Source organism: Armigeres subalbatus, chromosome 3 (assembly GCF_024139115.2).
Source record: "Armigeres subalbatus isolate Guangzhou_Male chromosome 3, GZ_Asu_2, whole genome shotgun sequence".
NCBI lineage: Eukaryota > Metazoa > Arthropoda > Insecta > Diptera > Culicidae > Armigeres > Armigeres subalbatus.
In genome coordinates, this window is record NC_085141.1 from 363,931,431 (window position 1) to 363,957,750 (window position 26,320).

General features: G+C 38.9%; 1 protein-coding gene across 5 annotated transcripts; it reads right to left on the reverse strand.

Annotated features, from left to right (window-relative positions):
• Nucleotides 1-4,148: 4,148 nt before the first annotated feature.
• On the reverse strand, nt 4,149-24,390 carry LOC134223454 (polyglutamylase complex subunit TTLL1-like). Of its 5 annotated transcripts, XM_062702599.1 has the most exons (7): nt 23,973-24,390; nt 23,763-23,920; nt 23,510-23,665; nt 22,590-23,162; nt 6,210-6,411; nt 5,802-6,142; nt 4,150-5,740 (listed from the first exon to the last, which is right to left on the reverse strand). In XM_062702599.1, the coding sequence occupies exons 3-7, from the start codon at nt 23,563-23,565 to the stop codon at nt 5,602-5,604; spliced, it is 1,311 nt and encodes a 436-aa protein (XP_062558583.1). In that variant the 5' UTR covers nt 23,566-23,665; nt 23,763-23,920; nt 23,973-24,390; the 3' UTR covers nt 4,150-5,601. The 5 variants fall into 5 exon arrangements, with proteins under 5 accessions (XP_062558585.1, XP_062558583.1, XP_062558584.1 ...); XM_062702600.1 differs by lacking the exon at nt 23,763-23,920 and having other exon boundaries at nt 23,510-23,623; XM_062702598.1 differs by lacking the exon at nt 23,763-23,920 and having other exon boundaries at nt 23,973-24,389.
• Between the last annotated feature and the right edge of the window lie 1,930 nt (nt 24,391-26,320).

Genomic DNA, 26,320 nt, shown 5'->3' on the forward strand with positions numbered 1-26,320 from the left:
ACAACGAGCAAATCTCGCCTAACTTTTCAAAAGGACCTAAGTAACATTTTTTTCATGAATTAATTTGAATACTGCAATCAATTTCTTTTTTTTTTTTTACTAATTTTATTTGCTAATTATCTAATACATGCATTCATCTCTTAGACTAGGTGTTCCGTGTTTTCTTAACACTATCATCCTTATTTGCTATGTTACTTTTTAGTTATTATTAATACATTTCAATTGCCTCTGGCAGTTAGAATTTTTCCTCTGGTTGAATTGAACCATGTAGGAATTACAATGTTTTCAACTTAAACTAAACTTAACCTATTTTATACTAAGGGTACAAGGAGTTAATTGTTGCAATAGAAGATTGCAACGATTTTTGTCTAAAATTGGAAATTATTTTGTTGGACATTTGTTGCAATGTCTCAATATTAGAAATTCTATGAAGTTCATTGGTACTATACCACGGAGGCAACTTCAGAATCATTTTCAAAATTTTATTTTGAATCCTCTGGAGTGCCTTCTTTCTGGTATTGCAGCAACTAGTCCATATTGGCACAGCATACAACATGGCAGGTCTAAAAATTTGTTTGTAAATCAAAAGTTTGTTCTTAAGACAAAGTTTTGATTTACTGTTTATAAGTGGATATTGACACTTAATATATTTGTTGCATTTGGCTTGAAGGCCTTCAATGTGATTTTTAAAAGTTAATTTGATCTAGCAGAAGTCCTAAATATTTAGCTTCGCTAGACCAATTAATTGGAACCCCATTCATAGTGACAATATGTTTACTAGAAGGTTTCAAATAAGACGCTCTCGGATTATGTTGAAAAAATATAAGCTGAGTTTAAGAAGCAATCGGGGAAATTTTCCAATTTTCAAGTAAGTGGAGAAAATATCCAAACTTTTTGCAATCTACTACAAATGACACGAAGGCTTCGCCCTTTGGCTGAAAGGCCCGTGTCATCTGCAAACAAAGATTTTTGACACCCTGGTGGTAAATCAGGTAAGTCAGAAGTAAAATGTTATACAATATGGGCCCCAGTATGCTGCCTTGGGGACACCAGCCCTTACAGGTAATCTATCAGATTTAGTATTCTGATAGTTTACCTGCAGTGAGCGATCTGATAAATAATTTTGGATCAGTTTAATGATGTACAGAGGAAAATTAAAATTCTTCAATTTTACAATCAAACCTTCATGCCAAACACTGTCAAATGCTTTCTCTATATCAAGAAGAGCAACTCCAGTCGAATATCCTTCAGATTTGTTGAGCCGAATTAAATTCGTTACTCTTAATAACTGATGGGTGGTTGAATGCCCATGGCGAAAACCAAATTGTTCATCAGCAAAAATAGAATTGTCATTAATATGAACCATCATTCTATTTAAAATAATCTTTTCAAACAGTTTGCTTATTGAAGAAAGCAAACTGATTGGGCGATAACTAGAAGCATCAGCTGGATTTTTGTCCGGCTTCAAAATTGGAACAAATTTGGCGTTTTTCCATTTATCTGGAAAGTATGCCAATTGAAAACATTTGTTAAATAAATTAACTAAAAAGGATAAAGAGCTCTCAGGAAGTTTTTTGATAAGTATGTAGAAAATACCATCATCACCCGGGGCTTTCATATTTTTAAATTTTCTACTAATAGATCTCACTTCATCCAAATTAGTTCCCAACGAAGTTGATTGATAATGTATTCAAAGCTCCGTGTAACCTGATCCTCAATTGGATTAGTGAGACCTAGACTAAAATTCTGGGCACTCTCGAACTGCTGAGCAAGTTTTTGAGCCTTTTCGCCATTTGTTAATAAAATTTCATTTCCCTCTTTAAGCGCTGGAATTGGCTTTTGAGGTTTTTTAAGAATTTTTGTTAATTTCCAAAAGGGTTTCGAACTGGGATCCAACTTCGAGACATTATTCTCAAAGTTGGTATTTCTCAGAATAGCGAAACGTTTTTTAATTTCATTTTGCAAATCTCGCCAAATAACTTTCAACGCGGGATCGCGAGTTCTTTGGTATTGCCTTCTTCTCACATTTTTAAGACGGATCAGTAGCTGAAGATCGTTGTCAATAATAATGGAGTTGAATTTAATTTCACATTTAGGAATTGCAATGCCTCTGGCTTCGACAATTAAATTTGTCAAAGATACGAGAGCATTATCAATATCACTTTTGGTATCGAGAGGAATATCAACATCAAAATTCCTATCGATATATGTTTTATATAAATCCCAATCAGCTCTGTGATAATTAAAAAAAGAGCTGATTGGATTATACATGGCTTCTTGTGAGATTTCAAATGTCACAGGAAGGTGATCAGAGTCAAAGTCAGCATGAGTTACCAATTGGCCACACAGCTGACTTGAATCCGTTAAAACTAAATCAATTGTAGAAGGATTTCGACTGGAAGAAAAACAAGTAGGGCCATTGGGATATTGAATAGTATAATATCCCGCAGAACAATCTTCAAATAAAGTTTTACCATTAGAATTGCTTTGAGCATTATTCCATGAACGGTGTTTGGCATTGAAGTCACCAATTACGAAGAATTTAGATTTGTTGCGAGTCAGAATTTGAAGATCAGCTTTCAACAAATTCTTTTGCTGCCCATTGCATTGAAAAGGCAAGTAGGCTGCAATGAAGGAAAATTGTCCAAAATTTGTTTCAACAGAAACTCCCAAGGTTTCAAAAACTTTGGTTTCAAACGAAGAAAATAATTTATGTTTGATACGTCTATTAATGACAATGGCGACCCCACCACAGGCGCTGTCAAGACGATCATTTCTGTAGATAAAATAGTTTGGATCTCTTTTAATGGAGAGTCCTGGTTTTAAATACGTTTCAGTTATAATGGCAATATGCACATTATGAACTGAAAGGAAGTTGAATAATTCATCTTCCTTACCCTTTAGAGAGCGGGCATTCCAATTTAGAACTTTCACACAATTATTTGGATCCATTGAAACGGAGTCCGATAACAATTTTTTGTGTGTACTTTATACCAACCTGAACAGCTTCTGGTATGGTATTTGCTTTGAACATTGCATCAATCATGTTATGCAATTGTTCAGTTAAAAAATCAAAATCGGAAGCAGTCATGCTACCTGGATCGGCAACATGACCGTTATTTTCCGTTGGGACATGGGTATAAACCTCATTTTGAGAAGAGAAATTTTGTCTACCAGCAGCGATGTTTGCATACGTAGGTACATTGGAAAAATTGGAATTTACTGAAGTGCTTGCTACCCGTTGACGAGCGGCAAAATTTGTTTGTGAATTGTGGTGGGTATGAATTGCTCGACCGGTAACCGGTTTCGAAATTTGAGCGTTTGAAAAATGTCTACCCGTCGAATCTGGGATCCGATTGGAATTTCCCGTCATCAATTTTGCACGGGAATTCAAAACTTTTTTGCGTGAAGGGCATTCCCAGAAATTGGATTTATGATTGCCCCCACAATTAGCACATTTAAATTTATTGGAATCTTCTCTCACAGGACATGCGTCCTTGGCGTGAGAGGTTCCACCACAAATCATGCATTTAGCATCCATGTGACAATGTTTGGTTCCATGACCCCACTTTTGGCACTTACGGCACTGGGATACTGCAATCAATCATGTTGTTCTTTTGATTGCGCTATTCAAATTAATTCATGAAAAAAATGTTACTTGGGTCCTTTTGAAAAGTTAAGCGAGAAATCATCAAATACCATTTCCTACTGTGCAAGGTAGAAATCAATCACCCATTACAAGGAGTTGATGAATCAATGCATCAAGCGTCTCCATATGCTTGTATGCTTGCTTATACATCGAACATGTTCAAAACGTGTTGGCATAACAATCAACAAATTTCCTAAAGTAAGGAAATTACGAACTTGGTGTCTTCGACAAAGTTTTTCGGAAGAACTTCTGCTACAATTTTCCATTCTTAGTAGGCACTGACTTTGACGACAGCTGAAAACAAAGTTTTGAGTACCCACGTGGGCATCGTTACCATGGTAACGTTATAACAAATTCACATAATCGCTTAGCCCAAAATAACGTTAATTTTTTAACCAAAATAATTTAGGCTTGGATAGCGCAGACAAGCGGAGATGTAAAAATGGATTTGATTCATTGGGATTTATTCAATGATAACTTATTAATGATGGCTATCGACATCGGTATATGAGCCAAATTATAGGTACGGGTTGAAATCTGAGCTGAGACAATATTTACAAGGACAAGACGATAATTTAGGGAACATTGGGACTTGCATAATATATACTAACTCTTATTAAATGATTCTGTATCTGAAACGATAAGATCACTTTAAATTATTATATCACACATTTTTTTGAACAGTACAACATTATTTCTGATTACTACATCGTCCAAAAATGGATGTGACGGTTGTTTTGAATCAATGTATGATGAATGCATTTGTATTCGAGTCTACTTTCGGACAATCGGTGTTCTACCAAACCGCACCACCTTCTGACTAACTTGCGATACTTTGCGGTAAAAATAAAACGAAAAAATATTCGTATCAATTTATGCGTGCATTTTCTATCTACCTATCTATCCTCAGCAATTATAGACTGAGGGAGATCCGGTTTGATTTGTAGTCAATTAGAATAGCTGCACTAAAACTTAATCGAAAAATCAAGCGATTTTCCAAAGGCGCTTGGTGCGATTTTGCAGAACCCCGACCAATTGTTTGTCACAGTGTAAATAAATTGGAGCTTTGGGGAGTTATATTTAATTAACTTATTATCAGAAGTACTGAACTTTTTTTCTGTATCAAATGAATGTCATCGTTAATAAATGAATCTGTAAAAAAAAAACATTTTTAAGTTGTACTACCGTTTACTATTAATTATTTATGTATGAATTTTAACACATATCTAAATTGACAAAAAAAGATTTTATTTACTACGATATTATTAGTTTCTATGGTTTATCTGTGGTATTCATTTACTACACGCATGAACCGCAACTCATTCTAGCGAGTTTCATAGTTAAACACCCTTCATATTCGATACTTTTAATCTATTCAAACCCCCTCTACTACTTGCTTCAATTAGATGTGCTTATCAGTTCCGATAAATTTTATGTTTACAAGACATTGAAAATGGTAAGTATGAACTGTTCAGACCCCTGCTGAATACACTTTTCTCTGAAGTGAGACTTGAAATTTGGAAAAAATGACAAATAAGAAAACGTTCGCACAATTATTGTATAGTACCGAGAAAGACAGATATAACAAAAGAAAACCGCATATAGAGAAAATATTTAACGAAAGTAAAGCAAATCTACCGCATTTGAGTTGCATATAGGAAAATCGAGAAATTCGGAACCAAAACTAGTGTTAGGTCATTGATACAATCAACGAAGCCAAGTTGGGCAAATTGATAGACGCGTTTATTTTTTGGGAGCCACGCGCACAACGCGGTGGCGTTTGCATTTGAATCAACCAATTTGAACACGAAGAAAACATTGGAAATAAAAACAAACCGATTGTCAATAGAACCAAAATAAACACTTTTAAGAGAAAAGGAAATGTCCTTAAACTGAACCATTAAAAATAAAAAGAAAATTAAGATAAATTGTACGTACGTTTTAATTTATTCTCATTTCCACCGATTGTTATTCGATCTACTTTTTCCGATGTTGCTGGGGGCGCCTTCATCCTGTGCAGCGATCTCCTCATCGATCAGTAGATCAAAGTTGCCGAGCATATCCGGACTGGGAATCTTATTCCACCGAACACTGAAAGAAAGTTCCCCTCGTAAAAATGATGACCAACCCTTGCCATGCACTCTGAACTTACTCTGGGATTCCATCCGGTGGCAAAACAATATTCAAAATATTATCAATCAGCTTGTACTTCAGTATCCGATCGTTGGCCGTCGTCGATGTGAGAGAAGGTGAAGCGTTGACCTCCACCAGCCAAGGTTTCAGCGTGTTGTCGATGATAATGTCATAACCGTAGCACTCGAAACAATGCCGATCGCTGGCCATCACGCTGGATACGGCCTTCAGCGAGTGTACGATCAGCCACGTGATGGATCCGAACAGCTTGTCGGTGACCTCTTTGCCACGGGTTCCCTCCAGGAAGAGCCGTAGATTTTGGACACTCCACTTTCCGCCGTGATGATTATTGTATTCACCCTAAAGTTAGTGGACGGGAAAATTTAAAGAAAACATACATAGTAAGAACAATCGTGATGGAACTTACGCCATGTTTTTGAACGCTGACGTTGGTCAAGTGGACGTACATGTTGTCCAGTTCGGTCACACTGGTGTCATATTTTACCGTGCAGAACCGACAGAAACCCAACCGGAAGAGATATGCCTTGAGAGGTCGGAACGAGGTGACCAGCACGTATAGACGAAGGTCGAACTTTTTACCGCCGATAAGAAGGGGATTCTCGATGTATCTGATGGTGGGAACAAAATAGTTGAAAGAGTATTTGTATAAACGTTCGTTATTGTTCAGCATCAACCAGGAATATTTTCAATAACCTTCAGGACCGCCTCGTACTTCATCTTTTAAAACAATGGACCAATCAATAAGCAAAAACTGCCGCTATGAAATGAGCAGATCGCGCCACCGTAGACATGTTCTGTCAAACACACACGAATAGAAATATGCGTATACAGTGCCGCCGTTGTTTTGATGCGGTGAGTGCAAAATGAGTTACCTTGATTGATCCATTGGCAGATTTTCAATATTAATGCCTCTTTATACGCATATCTTTATACGCATTTAAATCTTCTTCTTCTTCTTATTGGCATTACATCCCCACACTGGGACAGAGCCGCCTTGCAGCTTAGTGTTCGCTAAGCACTTCCACAGTTATTAACTGCGAGGTTTCTAAGCCAGGTTACAATTTTTGCATTCGTATATCATGAGGCTAGCACGATGATACTTTTATGCCCAGGGAAGTCGAGACAATTTCCAATCCGAAAATTGCCTAGCCCGGCACCGGGGATCGAACCCAGCCACCCTCAGCATGGTCTTGCTTTGTAGCCGCGCGGCTAAGGAGGGACCCCTAAATTTAAATATCTAAAACTAACAATATTTTGGGAAAAGTGGCCTTATAGCTAATTAAATCCCGCTATAAATATACAACTGTAACGACTTTCACAGATACTTTTACCTTATATAATAGTTCACAAAAATACTTAGCTGATGCCATATTAAAATTATTGAAAATCTAGATGATTTAGAAAATATTCAAATTAAAAAAATACTGATGTTGTTCTTCTACCGGTAAATTGTTGGAGGCAAAACGCATGAACGATGTACCAGGCGTTTTTGTCTTTCGTTTTGATATGGACAGACAATCGTGGAGGCGTGTTGTATTCCACAGATTAGAATTGCCGGTGCGTTTCGCCTCACAAAATCGTTGAAAATTTCAAAAGTGGAAAATCTCAGTGTCCCACACCTTTTGTTTGTTTGCTATTTCAATACTTTTATATTTTTGTTACGTACAAACCTCAAACGAGATATACTATATAGGGGCGGGGGTGACGTTATATGGGGCTTCTTTTACTATCGGTTTAGTATTTACTATTGTTGCGATGCTTAACAGCTACGGTTGTTTTACATACGAGAAAGGCTTCATAAAGATCAACAAACACCCCTCCCCCTTCCGTGGGATAATGCCTTTTGGGTATTCCCTCATATAGTTATAACGAGGTTAAGATGGACGCAACAAAACTAGGCCTAAAATTATATACTTTATGTGAATAACGTATCAAAACAAAATATAGCAGAGTAAGAAAAACGTTTAATCCAGTTGGGTTCCGGTATTTCCTACCTTCCTATCTATCATTTTCCAAAATTGGATGAAACATCTAACGTTTTGGCAAAGCAAAACGCCAGAGCAGAGCGGCAATAAGCTACGGCGCACCACGCGCCTCCACTCACTGTCCATATAAGAATGTTTTGTTCATAAGCCGATGCTCGGGCACATGAGGACACCGCTAAAGAATATCCCGCACGACCGGATTTTGTCGAAATAAGGAAGAAAGCCAGCTCCGAAAATCTTACGAGAAGCCAACCACCGGTCATCAAAGACCAGAACTTTCCGAGCCTCGTACCCCCACGGCACACAACAACAACAACAAAAATATCACAACCGGTCAACCCATGGTCAGCTGTTCCTCCTGGATTACGACAGAATATCGAATCAAAGCCCGTACCCGTACCGATTGCTTTCCCTGTTCAACCAACTGGTAGGTTGGTTGCGTAGCTGCAAAACCCGCATGGACCAGATCGTGCTACTGGGCATATTTGTAATCGAGAATGGCATCTAGAGGATTGAGCGGATAAACGAAACGCCAGCGCGCTATCCTGGCAAATTTAGGTTAGTTAGTGTAGTTAGGTAGGATAAAAAAATTTGAAATTTAAATCCCAAACCAGATACCAGAAAAGTTAAGAATGTACATGGTTGAGGATAAGTGCCCGAAAAATGAGTGACATTTTTACCCGATTATTGCGTAAAAAAAAGTGTTTTGGCCATAACTTCCAAACCCATAGTCCGATCTGGCCAATTTTTGCAATCTGGCCAATTGTAAGCCAATCAGTTGAGGATAAGTGCCCAAAAAGAAGTGACACTTTTGCTACATTTTGGTACGTGGGTGCGCACAGACACACACACATACACACAGACATCACCTCAATTCGTCGAACTGAGTCGATCGGTATATAACACTATGGTTCTCCGGGTTTTCTATAAAAAGTTTGTTTTTGGAGCGATCATATAGCCTTTACGTATACTTAGTATACGAGAAAGGCAAAAACAGAGCTGAAGAACTTTTGGGTTATAATTCTCGAAATGTAAAATTAACTATGTAAAAAAGTTGAAAAATTAAAAGAAAGAAGGGCAAAATTTCAATTTAAAAAAAACCGATGCTCGGTGCATTGTTCTCGTTACACTTATAGTTAAGGCTCCCCTAGAACAAAGCGATCACCAACGCGACGGTGATAACTAGTAGCCGCGATTCTATCGTTAGGTCGTGGCAGGCAATGTTCAATTTCTCGGAGTAAAACAAATGGTGACTAGTCGAGTCGGTGGTTTCAATGAAATATATTTAGTAAATACATATTAAACAATCGATTTTGCTCCACAGTGCTCATCTGATTCTTTACCATGTTCTGAGTGTTCTCTGAAAATTTGAGCTAATTTGGATTAAAAATGATTTAGCACAAGCCGTTTCAAGTTTGCATGCAAATTAATATGGGGAAATAATTTTTTTATTATACTGTTAATGACGCTTCCCCATTAAGAGCATGTTAAAAGAAAACCTACATAGCTAAAAGGAATGAGTATTCTCACTCAGTGAAAACCGCATCTCAATTAATCGTTCCAATAATTAGTAATCGAATTTAATCTATATCGTGGTTTTCTGGAGCTAATTGCATAACTCATCAACAGGCAACATTGCTGCTCGCGGCGCGAAAGATAGCACACACAAATTCAGGCTACTATGTTGCACTGCACATTTCAGTGATGCCCTCAAAGAAGTTTAACGATCATGACTAAAGATTCGCAACCTGTCGTAAAATCGATTACTAATTATTGGGACGATTAATCCACATGCGGTTTTCGTCGGCTGAAAGCTGGTGAGTATCCCTTTCAGCTATGTAGGTTTTCTTTTAACCTGCGCTTAATGGGGAAACGTCATTAACAGTATAATGAAAAAATAAATTTCCCCATACTAATTTGCATGCAAACTTGAAACGGCTTGTGCTAAATCAGTTGTAATCCAAATGAGCTCAAATTTTCAGAGGACACTCAAAACATGGTAAAGAATCAGATGAGCACTGTGGAGCAAAATCGATTTTTTGAACCATCCTAATGGCATACTGCATCGTGATTGGGTTTTCTTCATTAACACTCCTCCTCAAGCGCGATTAACTGTAGTCCCAATGATAACTCTCAGCTTTCCATGTTTGATGCGTGATAATGGTTTTGTCAGTATATCAGCTAGCATAAATTCGGTGGAACAGTATTGAACTTCAAGAATTCCAGTATTTTGCAAGTCACGGATGAAATTGAATTTTGTATCTATGTGTTTTGTACGTTGACTCAGTCCGTAACAGATTAATGCAACTCTGATTGTCTTCTTGTAATATAATTGGTTTTTGAAGCTTCACTCCCAGATCCGACTTCAATTTTAATAACCATAGCAGTTCCTTACTTGCTTTAGAAATTGCTACGTATTCAGCTTCTATTGAAGATAGTGTTACGCATGCTTGCTTTCTTGCTGTCCATGAAATAGGTCCTCCACCGAGTAGAAAAACGAAACCGGTATTTGACTTACGATCAGACTTATCTCCAGCCCAATCTGCATCAGCATATCCAATTAGTTCTCCAGATCCGTCAAGAAAAAGTTTCAAGTCAACGGTGGAATGTAGATAACGTAAGACTCGCTTAACTTCTGTCCAGTCAGCTTTGGTTGGCTTGCTAACCTTGCGTCCTAATATTGAAGCACTAATAGCGATGTCAGGTCTGGTACTTAACGCTAAATACAGCAAAGCTCCTACAAGGCTTATGATTTTTTCTCTGATGGGCATTATCTCCTCCTTTTGCTTGATGTTAAGTATCCAGGATCCATCGGTATTGCAGACGGCTTGGCTTGATCCAATTGAAATTTGATGGGTAGTGACTTAATGTAGCTTTTCTGGTTCAGCATATATTTACCGTTTGCGTTTTGATTGACCTGTATTCCAAGGTGGTTGTTGATATCTCCGAGGTATGTTATTTTGAAATTACTTCTCAAGTAGACTACCACATTCTCGTATTCTTCTTCTTCTGAATTTTGTCTGTTTGTTTTTTTGGCATGATTCATTACTAACTGAAGCCAAACGGCAGACAATCGAAATTGGAAATTTTGGAAGGGCTCGTGTACAGTTGCCTAATTTGCGATTGTGTGTAGATGTGAGTGTAAGATTAGCGCTAAATTAACCGATTTTTCCCATACCTGCATAGAGGTAGGCAGTTTTTATATCGATGTGTTTAACTATCAATTTACGTTCAGCAGCTACCAACAATAGTGCCCGAAACGTAACCTGCTTAGCAACTGGGGCAAATACAGCATCATAGTCATCTCCGTATTTCTGACTAAACCCATCGATCTTTTTCTTATATATCCATTTGCAGCCAATGAGTTTTCTATCCGATGGTAGTTTCACAATTTCCCATGTTCGGTTTTCTTGTAACGATATAAATTCTTCATCCATTGCTTTTCTCCACGCATCTCTTTCATTGCCTGATATTCGGTGTAATTTCTGGGTTCGTGACAATTTTCATTTACAAGTCGACAACTTTCTTTATACCGCGATGGAACTCCTTTCGTCGAGCGATTTGAGATTTGTGCCGGTGTATGAGTAGATTCAATCAGTGTATTGCTAGGACATAGATCCACTTCCATTGTCATTGATAAGAGTTTCGTTAGTTTCATTGCAATCTTCATAATCAGGTTCAGGCTCCTCCTCAGAATGTAAATGTCCGCCTATTACGTCGCCTGCAACAGTTGATGGTTCACTAGTCTTGCAAGTAGCTTTTGAAATTGTAAATAACGGGTAGTCTACGAAACTTTCGTCTCCATCTATTTTACGAGATCTGTTGGTTGGTAGGAACTTGGTATCTCTACTGTTCACAACACGGTTTGTCTTCAAATCGATGAATCTATAGGCTTTCTGGTTCATCGAATATCCAACAAAAACAAGTTTCTGTGCTGTTGATTCCAGTGTAGATTTATTTGCCTTCAGAATCCACACATACGCTTCGGATCCGAAAATCTGTAAATGATTCAGGTCTGGCTTCTCTCCCCACCACATTTCATATGGTGTACGCTCTATTGGTATCGATGGAAGCCTATTTTGAAGATAGTTGACAGTACTCACGGCTTCTGCCCAAAACTTCATTGGTAGTTTAGCATCAAGCATCATACATCTGGCCATTTCCTTCAGCGTCCGATTTTTCCTTTCAGCAACTCCGTTCTGTTGTGGGGTATGTGGTGTGGTAAACTGTTGACGAATACCTTCGGCTTTGAAAAATGCTTCTAATGACTTATTCTTGAATTTTCCGCCATTATCCGAACGAAATATCTTTGGTGGCCGCCCAAAAGTCGTTTTCATTTCCCTCACAAATTCTTCCAAACGTATTTCTGCTTCTGACTTCTCGCGGAGAAAATAAACAGTGCAATAACGAGAATAATCATCTATTACCGTAAGAAAATAGCGACAGCCTCCAGGTGTAACTGTGTTCATAGGTCCGCATACGTCCACGTGTAATAAATCCAAAGTTTGTCAGCTCGTTGTCATTGAAATGGAATACGGGCTGATTTTGCTTCCAAATAGCATTCACAGACAGCACGCTACCCGCAATCTGTAATCTGCATTCCCGTGACAAATTTATTCTTCAGCATTTTTTGAACTGCGTCGTTGTTACGATGTCCCAATTTTCGATGCCATTGATGTTGACAGTCTGCGCAATGATCCTTTTCATTTACTTTCAGTGCTTCATTTACCGTATTCAACTCATATAATCCACGTTTTAGTATAGCAGAGGCCGCTTCTTGTTTTCCCTTCATGATCTTGCAACCGCTAGCGTCTAAGGCGACATTCGCTCCCTTGGCAACAAGCTTTCAAACCGATATAAGGCTTGCTTCCAAATCCGGTACAAACAGTGTTTCAGAAAGTGATGTTGTTCTTGTTACCTGCAGACTGCAGAGTCATAGCACATAACGCTACAGGTTCCTCTACCTTTAGCCTTCGTTGTCTTACCATCTGCCAAAGTGATATATGCAGTAGAGCATTCCACCAGGTCCGTGAAGTAGCTTCTATCTCCACACATATTCAATGTTGCGCCTGAATCAACAATCCATTTCCCTGAAGACTTTCCGGAATCGAACATCATGAAAGCGAAATCAGTGTTCTCACGTAGGGTTTTGTTTTTGAAAAATTCTTCCGTGCTTTGCGATCATCTTGATGTATCTGTTTCACGACTGTTCATCATCTTACGGCATTTCCGCTGCATATGTCCAGGTTTTTGGCAATAATAGCAAATTAAACTTCTCTTTTTTTGTTGGGGCGTAGAACCACTGCGTCCATTGAGTTGAACTTTTGTGGTATAAACTTCTCTTACTCGTGCCTGCCTTGAGAACAGTTTTGTCGCTGAAACTTCCTTGCTTCGTGACTTCATTGATTAGTTTCATTTTGACCAGTTCCAAGGTAAGTTCCTCATCTGCACGTCCTTCTAGAGCTGTCGTTAATGTGTTGAATGACTTCGGAAGACTGCTTAATACTAACGCAACTTGTAATTTCTTGTCGAGTTCAAGTCCAGCTTGAGATAGTCGTTCAAATGCTTCTTCCATTTCAGTGACATGCCGCTCCATATTGTCGCCTTTGGAGTACCGTTTCAATATGAGATTTCTCAGGTACGAAACTTTCGAAGTAAGGGTAGGTTTCTCAAAATGAGTTTTCAGCTTCCCCCAGGCTTCTTTGGCCGTGGTCGTTTGCTTAATGAGTCCGTGTTGGCAGCTCGCAGCTAGTATTCAAGCAACACGTCTCATTCATCGTTGACAAAGCATCCAGAACTATGGGATTCATCTTTAGAGTTGCAAAGAATTTCACCGACATATACTGTTTAAAAAAAGATATTTTAGTTACTAGATAAAGATTGTCGCTTCGGTTCCCTTTGTTCTGCTGTCCGGAACATGTTGGGTACCAAGCTCAAATCGTATGGATTTTTCTTCTTTGACATTTAGCTCCCCTATCCTCGCCAGCAAAAGATGTTCCGAACAGCGATGACAGCAGCTCAGTTGTGATTCTGCTTTCGTCAATCGTGGACGTCTAGCAGCAGATTGGTTTCGGACTACGGCAACCGTTGTAGGTATCGATCAGTTTAGGTTTTTTTGCTTTGTCTGCTTATCGCCCTGCTTTATTTGTCGCGGTAGATAATAGAGTGTGAAATGATAGAGAATACGGTTCAATTTCGTTTCCCTGTTTCTGCTCCCCGGCCGAGCTGGGTTGAGATCGCCGGGTTTGTGCGGCAATTAGATGTGGATGTATCGTCTATGGAAACTGTTTACAAAACAGCAATGGACAGATCACTGTTTGTTAAATTTGTTACACTGGATGCAATGCAGGATGCATTGAAGAAAAATGTGGAACCAAGAAAGTTTCATTATTCTAGTGGAAAGACAGTTGAAGTAAATATGGTGATTGCAGGCAGTAATGTCCACTACATCCGTGTATTTGACTTACCACCTGAATTACCGGATAGTGAGTTATTGTCGCGTCTGGTGGAATACGGAAAAGCAGAGCGCGTGATCCGGGAAAGATTTCCGCCCAACTTAGGATTGGATCATATGTTTACTGGTGTGCGAGGGGTATATCTGGATGTTCAGAAGGAAGTTCCACCGTCGCTTGAAGTACTAAATTGGACCGGCAGAATATTTTACCAAGAGCTTCGAAATAAATGCTTCGTGTGTCGAGAGGAAGGCCATCGGAAGGACTTGTGCCCACAATGGAAGAATAGGAGTCGGGAAAACCAGGATCATGGCAAGCAAGTAGGGAAAAGCAGAGATGGACAAAACCGAACATACTCAGGAGTGGTGATCGGATTTGAACGGACAGCACCGGAGCAATCGTCAGTAGAAATAATGGAAAATGAGGTAATCGAAGAGGATGCAGTTGAGTTAGACACTGGATCGACGGCAACAAAACAAGCGGAAACTGTGTCCATCCCGGATTCTATGATCGAACGCGAGAAGATGGCGGAAACAATGAGTTTCAAAAATAAAACTGATCGGATCTGGTTTGTGAAGAAAGGAGTAATGGGCTACACAGACTGTGTAAGCGCATTGAGGAAGGAGGAGGAGAAAAGCAATCACGATTGGCGAATCAGCGACTACATCTAACTATGGCAGGTTCCATAGACCGGTCGCCACCGAAGAAAACCTCTCGCAGGAATGCTTCTCACAGCACATCAGAAACAACTTCAGATTAAAATTGAATTGTTTATAAGCTTTTGGCTCCGTAGAGTTTTATTGTAAACATCTGAGCCTGTAAAATAAACGAAATGAGTAAAAAAAAAAGCGACGACAGCGACAATCTTTATCTGGTAGTAAAATATCTTTTGTTTAAAAGCTCTCTATTGCTCTCTGGTGCGCTCGACCCTAGTGTACTGTTCTGTTATCTGGAGTCCGTCTTACAACAACGGTGCTGAGAGAATCAAATCTGTTCAACGGCGTTTCCTTCGATACGCGCTTCGAAAACTACCTTGGCAGAATCCGTTTCACCTACCGAGCTACGAAAGCCGTTGTCAGCTGATCAACTTGGAATTACTTCGCTCAAGGAGAGATGTCGACAAAGCCAATTTGATCGCCGATACCCTGCAGGGACGAATCGACTGTCGAGTTATGTTGGAACAAATAGACCTGAACGTCCAGGCACGCACGCTCCGTAACAGCTATATGTTGAGGCTGCCCTTTCGTCGTACAAATTATGGCATGCATGGAGGTATTTGTGACCTAAATCGTGTCTTCAACAGAGTCGCATCACTCTTCGATTTCCACGTCACACGGAGCATGTTACGCCGAAGATTGTCATCGTTCTTCGCAGACATAAACAGACGAAGAAAATGACAATGCTTATTTAAATGTTTTATACCTACTTTATATTATCTCTTGACAACATATTTTCATGTACACTTTTTTTTCAAATACTCTCTACATTATTGGGAAACATTCTCGACACCCTGGCATAGTGCATCCATTGTACTTGCCACACAACATACATACTCTAGAAATACTACAATAAGAGATCGGCGAAGACGCCATCTTGTTTCCAATCGAACCGTCAAAAGCGGTTCCAATTCGACTTGTTTACTTTTTGCATCCATAAGAAGCAAGCAAAAAGTTCAAGTGATGCCAGTATTATTTTCACTATTTCATGCATTTTCATACGTTGCCATTCGACAGTTTTTCACTCCGTCGGTCTCTGGTTATAGGGTGGCTAACATACTCTACTCATGCAATGGCGGGCATATAAAAACTTTCAATTAATAACTGAACTGAGGAAATGCTAATAGAATACTAAGTTGAAAAGCACGGACCACGGACCATATACGATTATTCAATCATCTAAGTTTAAATACTAAGGACTACTAAGACCGGTAGTATAAATCGCCCACTTGTTGTTTTTCATACAAAATGGTCAACTTAGAAGTTCTGGACCTCGGTTGCCCGTGAACCTATTTTGCTAAATTTTGACCATAATTAAATTATACCAATGTTTCGACCATATTGAGTCACAGGATAGAAATTATTTATATTGTTCCCTTGGCTGGCTCACCTCTGGGAAACAAAGAAACTATAGCGGTAAAACCAAAATTAATTTTTAGACAGATAAAATGATTTTCAAATATCTTGAAGACTTCAACTATTTGTGCAAAGGTACATCCAGCAAGCAGTTTTGCATTGCAAAAATACGCGTTTTCGCTGAACATATCATCATTGCACAGCCCAAAGAATACAAGGAATTTCAAGTAAAAGCATAAGTACTAGAACGCTAGTGGCGCTGTAGTCATTTTGACAAAATATGCTTCCACAAGCATAACTTGTCGGTTTGTTATGCATAATGTTGTAGTGCATGTTATGTTTCATTACCTACATTGGTTTGACACTTGTAGTACCGGTACTTTGGCTGCCAGATCAAAGTGACCTATATAGATGTTAGTCACGCGAACAGGAACGACATTAGCAATCTAATACTCATGCATCTACTGAATTTCAAAACAAAAATGCGTAAACAATGTTTTGGTTTCACCAGCGCTGTCATCCCATATGTATTGTGATCAACATGAGTTGATTCAAAAGTATAAGATTGCTATTGTCGTTACTGTTCGCGTGACTCACATGTAGGTAACTTCGACCTGGCAGCCAAAGTACTGGTACTACAAGTGTCAAACCAATGTTGGTGATGGAACAAAACATGCACTACAACATGATGCATGAATTATGGCCAATTGAAACTTGTTGAAGCATAATTTGGCAAAAAAAATTAAATTGCTTCTATTTCAAATTTATTACATTGCTTTTAAGCCTTCACTTCAACATGATTCAACCAAAGTAACCAAATTTATTATTCTGGTTCGCTTTTTCTCAAGCTTTCTCAAGTGTGGAGATTAGGCTACTGTGATGTAAAACAATGATATCTGACACATAGTGTACCGCCTTGATCAAAACATGTAGATAACAAGATTTACGACGCCATTAGCAATCTAATACTTGTGCATCAACTGTTTCAACGATGTTGCGATGTTGGTCTAGAAGTGTACGATTTCTATGCTGAAAATTTTTCAGACATTCCGTATTGTATACTTCGTACAAAGATGCAAAGATGTACCCCTTTTTTTTAACTAATTTTATTTGCTAATTATCTAATACATGCATTCATCTCTTAGACTAGGTGTTCCGTGTTTTCTTAACACTATCATCCTTATTTGCTATGTCATATTTTTAGTTATTATTAATACATTTCAATTGCCTCTGGCAGTTAGAATTTTTTTCTTCTGGTTGAATTCAACCATGTAGGAATTACAATGTTTTTAACTTAAACTAAACCTAACCTAATTTATACTAAGGGTACAAGGAGCTAATCGTTGCAATAGAAGATTGCAACAATTTTTGTCTAAAATTGGAAATTATTTTGTTGGACATTTGTTGCAATGTCTCAATATTAGAAATTCTATGAAGTTCATTGGTACTATACCACGGCGGCAACTTCAGAATCATTTTCAAAATTTTATTTTGAATCCTCTGGAGTGCCTTCTTTCTGGTATTGCAGCAACTAGTCCATATTGGCACAGCATACAACATGGCAGGTCTAAAAATTTGTTTGTAAATCAAAAGTTTGTTCTTAAGACAAAGTTTTGATTTTCTGTTTATAAGTGGATCCACTTAATATATTTGTTGCATTTGGCTTGAAGGCCTTCAATGTGATTTTTAAAAGTTAATTTTTGATCTAGCAGAAGTCCTAAATATTTAGCTTCGCTAGACCAATTAATTGGAACCCCATTCATAGTGACAATATGTCTGCTAGAAGGTTTCAAATAAGAAGCTCTCGGCTTATGTGGGAAAATTATAAGCTGAGTTTTGGAAGCATTCGGGGAAATTTTCCATTTTTGCAAGTAAGTGGAGAAAATATCCAAACTTTTTTGCAATCTACTACAAATGACACGAAGGCTTCGCCCTTTGGCTGAAAGGCCCGTGTCATCTGCAAACAAAGATTATTGACACCCTGGTGGTAAATCAGGTAAGTCAGAAGTAAAAATGTTAAACAAAATGGGCCCCAGTATGCTGCCTTGGGGGACACCAGCCCTTACAGGTAATCTATCAGATTTAGAATTCTGATAGTTTACCTGCAGTGAGCGATCTGATAAATAATTTTGGATCAGTTTAATAATGTACAGAGGAAAATTAAAATTCATCAATTTTACAATCAAACCTTCATGCCAAACACTGTCAAATGCTTTCTCTATATCAAGAAGAGCAACTCCAGTCGAATATCCTTCAGATTTGTTGAGCCGAATTAAGTTCGTAACTCTTAATAACTGATGAGTGGTTGAATGCCCATGGCGAAAACCAAATTGCTCATCAGCAAAAATAGAATTGTCATTAATATGAACCATCATTCTATTTAAAATAATCTTTTCAAACAGTTTGCTTATTGAAGAAAGCAAACTGATTGGGCGATAACTAGAAGCCAGCTGAATTTATAACAAATCCAGCTGCATTTTTATCCGGCTTCAAAATTGGAACAACTTTGGCGTTTTTCCATTTGTCTGGGAAGTATGCCAATTGAAAACATTTGTTAAATAAATTAACCAAAAAGGATAAAGAGCTCTCAGGAAGTTTTTTGATAAGTACAGTCAAACCTCCATGAGTCGATGTTCTATGACTCGATATCGACTCAAGGAAGCAAATTATGCCATATTAAAAAATATTTTCTGGGTTACTGTGATGGTCTCTTCAAACGGCTGTCCAAAGATTTGCTATTCCTCATCTCGATATTTCCATAAGTCGATGGTCCCTTCAATATCGACTCATGGAGGTTTGACTGTATGTAGAAAATACCATCATCACCCGGGGCTTTCATATTTTTAAATTTTCTAGTAATAGATCTCACTTCATCCAAATTAGTTCCCAACGAAGGGTCAAAAACATTATCTTGGTTGTGAATGTCTTCGAAGCTTCGTGTAACCTGATCCTCAATTGGACTAGTGAGACCTAGACTAAAATTATGGGCACTCTCGAACTGCTGAGCAAGTTTTTGAGCCTTTTCGCCATTTGTTAATAAAATTTTATTTCCCTCTTTAAGGTGATTATAGAATGAAGCCAAAAATCGGCCATTTTGTAAACCACGTGCTTTTCCAATATTTTTTTCAAGAGCACGTGATAAAAGAACCATAACGCGTATGGGACTGAAATAATGATAGATCGTTTGCTTAGTTATGCTGAACAATCATAATTTAAGTTTCGGCACTGTACGAAAACTATTACGCCAGATTTGGGGTTTTGGAAATTCTTCTTCTTCTTCTTGGCATTACATCCCCCACTGGGACAGAGCCGCCTCGCAACTTAGTGTTCATTAAGCACTTCCACAGTTATTAACTGCAAGGTTTCTAAGCCAGGTTACCATTTTTGCATTCGTATATCATGAGGCTAGCACGATGATACTTTTATGCCCAGGGAAGTCGTGACAATTTCCAATCCGAAAATTGCCTAGACCGGCACCGGGAATCGAACCCAGCCACCCTCAGCATGGTATTGCTTCGTAGCCGTGCGTCTTACCGGTTTTGGAAATGTATGTAGATAAACGTGTGGTGAATTTGAAATTCACCACGGGCTTCATTCTATAATCACCTTAAGCGCTGGAATTGGCTTTTGAGGTTTTTTAAGAATTTTCGTTAATTTCCAAAAGGGTTTCGAACTGGGATCCAACTTCGAGACATTATTCTCAAAGTTGGTATTTGTCAGTATTGCAAATCTCGCCAAATAACTTTCAACGCGGGATCGCGAGTTCTTTGGTATTGCCTTCGCCTCACATTTTTAAGACGGATCAGTAGCTGAAGATCGTCGTCAATAATAATGGAGTTGAATTTAATTTCACATTTAGGAATTGCAATGCCTCTGGCTTCGACAATTAAATTTGTCAAAGATACGAGAGCATTATCAATATCACTTTTGGTATCGAGAGGAATATCAACATCAAAATTCCTATCGATATAAGTTTTATATAAATCCCAGTCAGCTCTATGATAATTAAAAGTAGAGCTGATTGGATTATAAATGGCTTCTTGTGAGATTTCAAACGTCACATGAAGGTGATCAGAGTCAAAGTCAGCATGAGTTACCAATTGGCCACACAGCTGACTTGAATCCGTTAAAACTAAATCAATTGTAGAAGGATTTCGATTGGAAGAAAAACAAGTTGGTCCCAAATAAAATTTTACCATTGGAATTGCTTTGAGCATTATTCCATGAACGGTGTTTGGCATTGAAGTCACCAATTACGAAGAATTTTGATTTGTTGCGAGTCAGAATTTGAAGCTCAGCTTTCAACAAATTCTTTTGCTGCCCATTGCATTGAAAAGGCAAGTAGGCTGCAATGAAGGAAAATTGTCCTAAATTTGTTTCAACAGAAACTCCCAAGGTTTCAAAAACTTTGGTTTCGAACGAAGAAAATAATTTATGTTTGATACGTCTATTAATGACAATGGCGACCCCACCACAGGCGCTGTCAAGACGATCATTTCTGTAAATAAAATAATTTGGATCTCTTTTAATGGATAGTACTGGTTTTAAATAAGTTTCTGTTATAATGGCAATATGCACATTATGAACTGTTAGGAAGTTGAACAATTCATCTTCCTTACCCTTTAGAGAGCGGGCATTCCAATTTAGAACTTTCACACAATTATTTGGATCCATTGAAACGGAGTCCGATAACAATTTTTTGTGTGTACTTTATACCAACCTGAACAGCTTCAGGAATGGTATTTGCTTTGAACATTGCATCAATCATGTGATGCAATTGTTCAGTTAAAAAATCAAAATCGGAAGCAGTCATGCTACCTGAATCGGCAACATGACCATTATTTTCCGTTGGGACATGGGTATAAACCTCATTTTGAGAAGAGAAATTTTGCCTACCAGCAGCGATGTTTGCATACGAAAAATTGGAATTGGAATTTACTGAAGTACTTGCTACCCGTTGACGAGCGGCAAAATTTTTTTATGAATTGTGGTGGGTATGAATTACTCGACCGGTAACTGGTTTCGAAATTTGAGCGTTTGAAAAATTTCTACCCGTCGAATCTGGGATCCGATTGGAATTTCCCGTATTCAATTTTGCACGGGAATTCAAAACTTTTTTGCGTGAAGGGCATTCCCAGAAATTGGATTTATGATTGCCCCCACAATTTGCACATTTAAATTTATTGGAATCTTCTCTCACTGGACATGCGTCCTTGGCGTGAGAGGTTCCACCACAAATCATGCATTTAGCATCCATGTGACAATGTTTGGTTCCATGACCCCATTTTTGGCACTTACGGCACTGGGTGGGGTTTTGGAAATTTCCCCCAGGCCTGTGGAAATGTTCCCATGTAACACGGACATGGGACATAATACAGGCCTTTTCCAAACTTTTCATATTATTTAGTTCACTTTTGTTAAAATGAACTAAATAAAATTCTTGAGAAATGCCCCTCTGGGAAGTACCAGAGTGGGATTTCTTTTTCATCTTAATTATTTGGACTGGTGAAAACAGGAAGAATGAAGAAAGAGGAACAAGGAAGTAGGAAGAAAGAAGAGGAAAGAAGCAAGAGAAAAAAAGGAAGACGTATGAAAGAAGAATAAAGAAGGAAGAAAGAAGAAAAACCAGGCAGAGAGAAGGAAGAATGAAGAATATAAAATATAGAAGTAATCTTGGCAAGAATCGAAACCCAAATGCAAGAACCAAGAACAATAAATAAAGTCTTGTTCTTTTCTATGCTACCTCCAAATTTGTTGTGCAGTGTTTCTTGTGCAAAAGTGTATCAAAATCTGACATGTGACTGACATGCGACAAGTGGCTTTTGATTTTCAAAAGCCTGTTATTTTATCAGCTTTTCTCAAAGTTGAAGTCATTTAAAGCTTATTTCTGGAAGAAAATCAAAATCATCAAAAAATGACATGGGACTCTTATGCCAATGGCGAAAGTATAGAGATTTTTAATGCACCTATGTTAAATAACGGATTATCCCTTCAACGCTTCTATAATCAAGTTTATGATTTTTATAAATAGAAGCTTGTGATTGTTCGTTGGCTAAAACTGACATTTTTTTGTATATCTACCTCACCAAATAAAAATATCATTGTGGTAGTAATAAAATTTTACAGATATTTCAAAGTCATTACTTTTGAGCTTTAAGCCTAATGATTTTTTTTTATGATTGTTTCAATTTTTTACACCCCTTCAATATGCGAAGAATACTAGGTCATATTTAAGAAAAATCATAACTGGCAAACTTCAAACTTTCCGTCTACTAACCTGGAAATTACGTAGCTCTCCTTTCCAATTTGTGGATGAAATGATGTCTTCGCCTCCCGCGACCATCGCTTCAGCTTCGATAGCTTATTGATTAGAAATATGCCAGCGCCTTGTGATTTTCCGCACGGCTTCATAATCCATGTGCTTTGTGGGTTCTTGCGGTACTCCTCAACAAACATGTTATAATCTGCCGGGAGAACAAATGTAACCGGAATGAAATCCAAGTACAAATACTTTGATCCTCCGGGTATGTTCACTTCCGTCTTCTCAGCCAAAGGATTTCCATCTCGTTCCAAGTCCTTTCTGTAGCGTTTGATATTTTTCACCAGTAAATCCTTCCGCGACAGCTCATAGTGGTTCGGAAAGTGATTGATCAGCTGGTTATCATGCATCCGATAGCCGCTGTCCACGCTGAAAATATTCCGACATGTACCCGTCCCGGCCCAGTAGAAGTTCCAATCATCATCGGCCGACACTTGAACCCATCCACGCTTCTCGAAGTTGTTGATCAGTACCGATTTGTCCAAATCCGTACAGAAACATATCTTCATCCGTTCGTGTCCTGCGGCGATTCTGAAGTCAATACAAAATAATCTACGGTTAGAGCAGATTAATTAAAATTACCGCGTCGCATTTTCTTGAACCGCGTTGTCATCTAACGTGTACGATCCAGAACAATAGCAAAAGTGTAATGTTAGGTCAATCCCACTCAGATGGCACCTTTAGACTAAATCAAACCCGAAAATGTCCCATCTCAAAGCTGGAGACCAACCACCCTCAATATTTACAACAATGCCTCAACTTGGTTTTGCTTATGCAACGACGCCAAGAATGTGCGGTTATTCTGATCGAACCATATAAAATGGAATATACGACCGCCGTTCGCTCGTCCTTTCCATGTTCTTCCTTAGACAACTCACCTGCCGTAAATGGTGGCCAAATTGGTTGAAACACGTTTGGGTTCTGAAGTTGACATCTACTCAGCTCTATATGGCAAACCCAGCAACCGCAATGTTCAAATCGCTCCGAACGCCCTGTCAAGAGGGAGAGGCACGCAATGATCTAATTTCCGGTCCCTGAAGATACACAGTCAACAAATATGAAACAATACACAGCAATGCATAGCGTACAGCAAGAAGGTTCTCAAACCTTTACAGAAGCGACCGAACTTACGTATGGAAAAGAAGGTACATTCTTAGATGTCAGGTCAGACTTTCCATGAGTGTAATTTTAGAATCCTGAACGCCAGTGTGTTTAGATCTTGGCGAGCCGCCTTATAAGTTTAGCTCATTGCCACCAGCAGGTTGACATCCATAGCAGTTTGAGAAACGCTTTCGTATAGCACAAATATCATAAACAATAAATCGGATTGAAATAACATACCTTTACTATTTGTCTACAAACGATAACTGGAACGATGCTCCAGTTATTTATGCAGTCCGGGTCACGCGAAAGCCACAGAATTGCGAGGCGAAATTTATGCACACTCTACAATCCCAGTCACGCTCCAGATCCTGTACCTATATATTTTGCCACCTATGCAAATTGTCAATCAATTTCTAGGCAGTTTCGAGATCCGAATACGGTGTTTATAGAAAATAGGATCGTCGAATTGTTTTTAGCACATTTTCCTAGGGTTCTATGCACACTTTAATAACACTGACTGGAAAATAATAAACATCCACAGCGCAGTGCTGCTTCCAGGGCGACCGCGAAAAGCGCCTCGTCCCTTCGATGCGCACGCTTCATGCTCGAGTTGCTATGATAACCACGTGGTTGCAGAGGACGTGCTGATGGCTGATAACTTCCGACCAAAAGATTTAGGATGCGGGTTGCGTTTGGCCAAGCGCGGGAGCTCCGAGTATCGTTAGTTAATAGGCTGTGAAATCATTCGAACGCTTAAGGTCCACTTATTCGCTTCATAGTACATTGATTTTTAAATGGCCTGTTCAGATTACGAGGTTTCTTACTAAATGAAAATAAGATTGAACTTGACATCAAGATGCCCTTCATTATGTCCTAAAGCTCATAATCTGTCAAGGACAATCACGTAAGCGATAATATCGAGTTAGAGAGATGAAATTTAGAATACGCTTTGACAGTTGTTAAATGAGTAAATAAATTAGTTAATTGATCGACCAGCTCAATAATCGAGTAATTTTAAATCGTTGGCTCCTTTTCAATCGAGATAATCGATTAGATTGCTTTGATTAACACAGCGATTATTGCGAAAATGTTAACATTCTTTCATTTATATGCTCGCAGCAAAAAGTATAACATTGACTCAATACTTTGACGTTACAATACCTGGGACCGCGTCCCATCCCTCCAATTTCGATTGCGCCCCACTCGCCAAGTGATTTTGCACCTGGTTCGCCTATCTAGCTTTTCTTGTATCAGACGTGTCTGAATCTAGGTCTGAATCAAATATAATTTTAGCAAAGTTGCTGCACGCCATTCTTGCAACATGCCCTGCTCATCGCATTTTTCCCATTCCTTCTTGCAAACTTAACTAAACATTTATAAAGCTATGTCCAATTAGAATCCGGAATCATTTATTGTATTGCAGCGGCACGGAAAGTGACCGCTGCAAGAATTCTTTTACAGCGGTTTGTCTACCTAGGCGCCCACTTGCTGTGGTATAAATTTCACGAAGGTTCGTGCAGCGTGTCAAAAATTATTCCAGATGGAAGCCGAAAGGAGAGAAAAAAGTCTGCACACCCACGTTGATAATTCTGTCATCGACGATAGAACCTACGTCAAAATGGATTTCGGACAGCTTCCTAGCCAAAAATTCTACATGGTGACGGCACGAGGAGTAGTTCCTGCGAAGTTTAAGTTTGCTTTTTGGACAAACTTGCGAAAAAAAACGGATGATTGTGGCAAGGGATATGCAACTGTGGGGCAAAGTGTTTGTGACGAATAAGACGATAGACTCGAAGTTGTACAAGGAGGAATGTCTCAAAAACCGCGTTCGACCTTTCAATAAGGCCTTAAAGGTCCCGTGAAGTTTTGGCCAAATTTGTCGAGTTGCCACTACAGCCGGGAAGTCATACAGTGGTGCCGCGATAACTCCGGAACCTACCCCCGATACTGGCTAGGAATATCCTCCTTCTAGCCTAGGCTCCGGTAGCGCACAAGTATAATTAGCCTCCCAAACGACACCCAAATAAATCCCACCACTGGGTCAAACAGCCACCATTCAGCGCGATCAGTAATCCCACACGAGCAATATCAGCGAGAAACACTCCCTTTTTCCACCGTTCACTCCTTAAAAACCACCCACAGTCAAGGATTATCCCAGGACACAATTCTTCCGTAGAGAAACACTTTATACACCGACCGTTTCTTATTAAAAAACTATATTCAACTACTGAACTTAAACTTAATAATATTTCAATTTGGAGGTAAATCAACCGACCGTACCGATTTTGTTTGTAGTGTGGACTGGTCACTGGTATCTTCATCAGAGCAATCCAACCTTCCTCCGTTCTCTGTTGAAGATATCAGTGACGTCATCGTTCTGAGCATAGTCCGACAGTGAGAGCTTATCTCCGTCGGTTGCTCTGTTGTCCACTATGGCATCTCTAGGCACCCGTCGGCTGGTCAGCTGCTATCGTCATACAAAGAAGGCACAGCAGCAACGATCGTCCAACAGCGTAAAGCATTGTTTGCCTCTCCGTCCCATCCTTGTCGCCTTGCAAATGATTAGGCTGCGCCGGCAGAACACA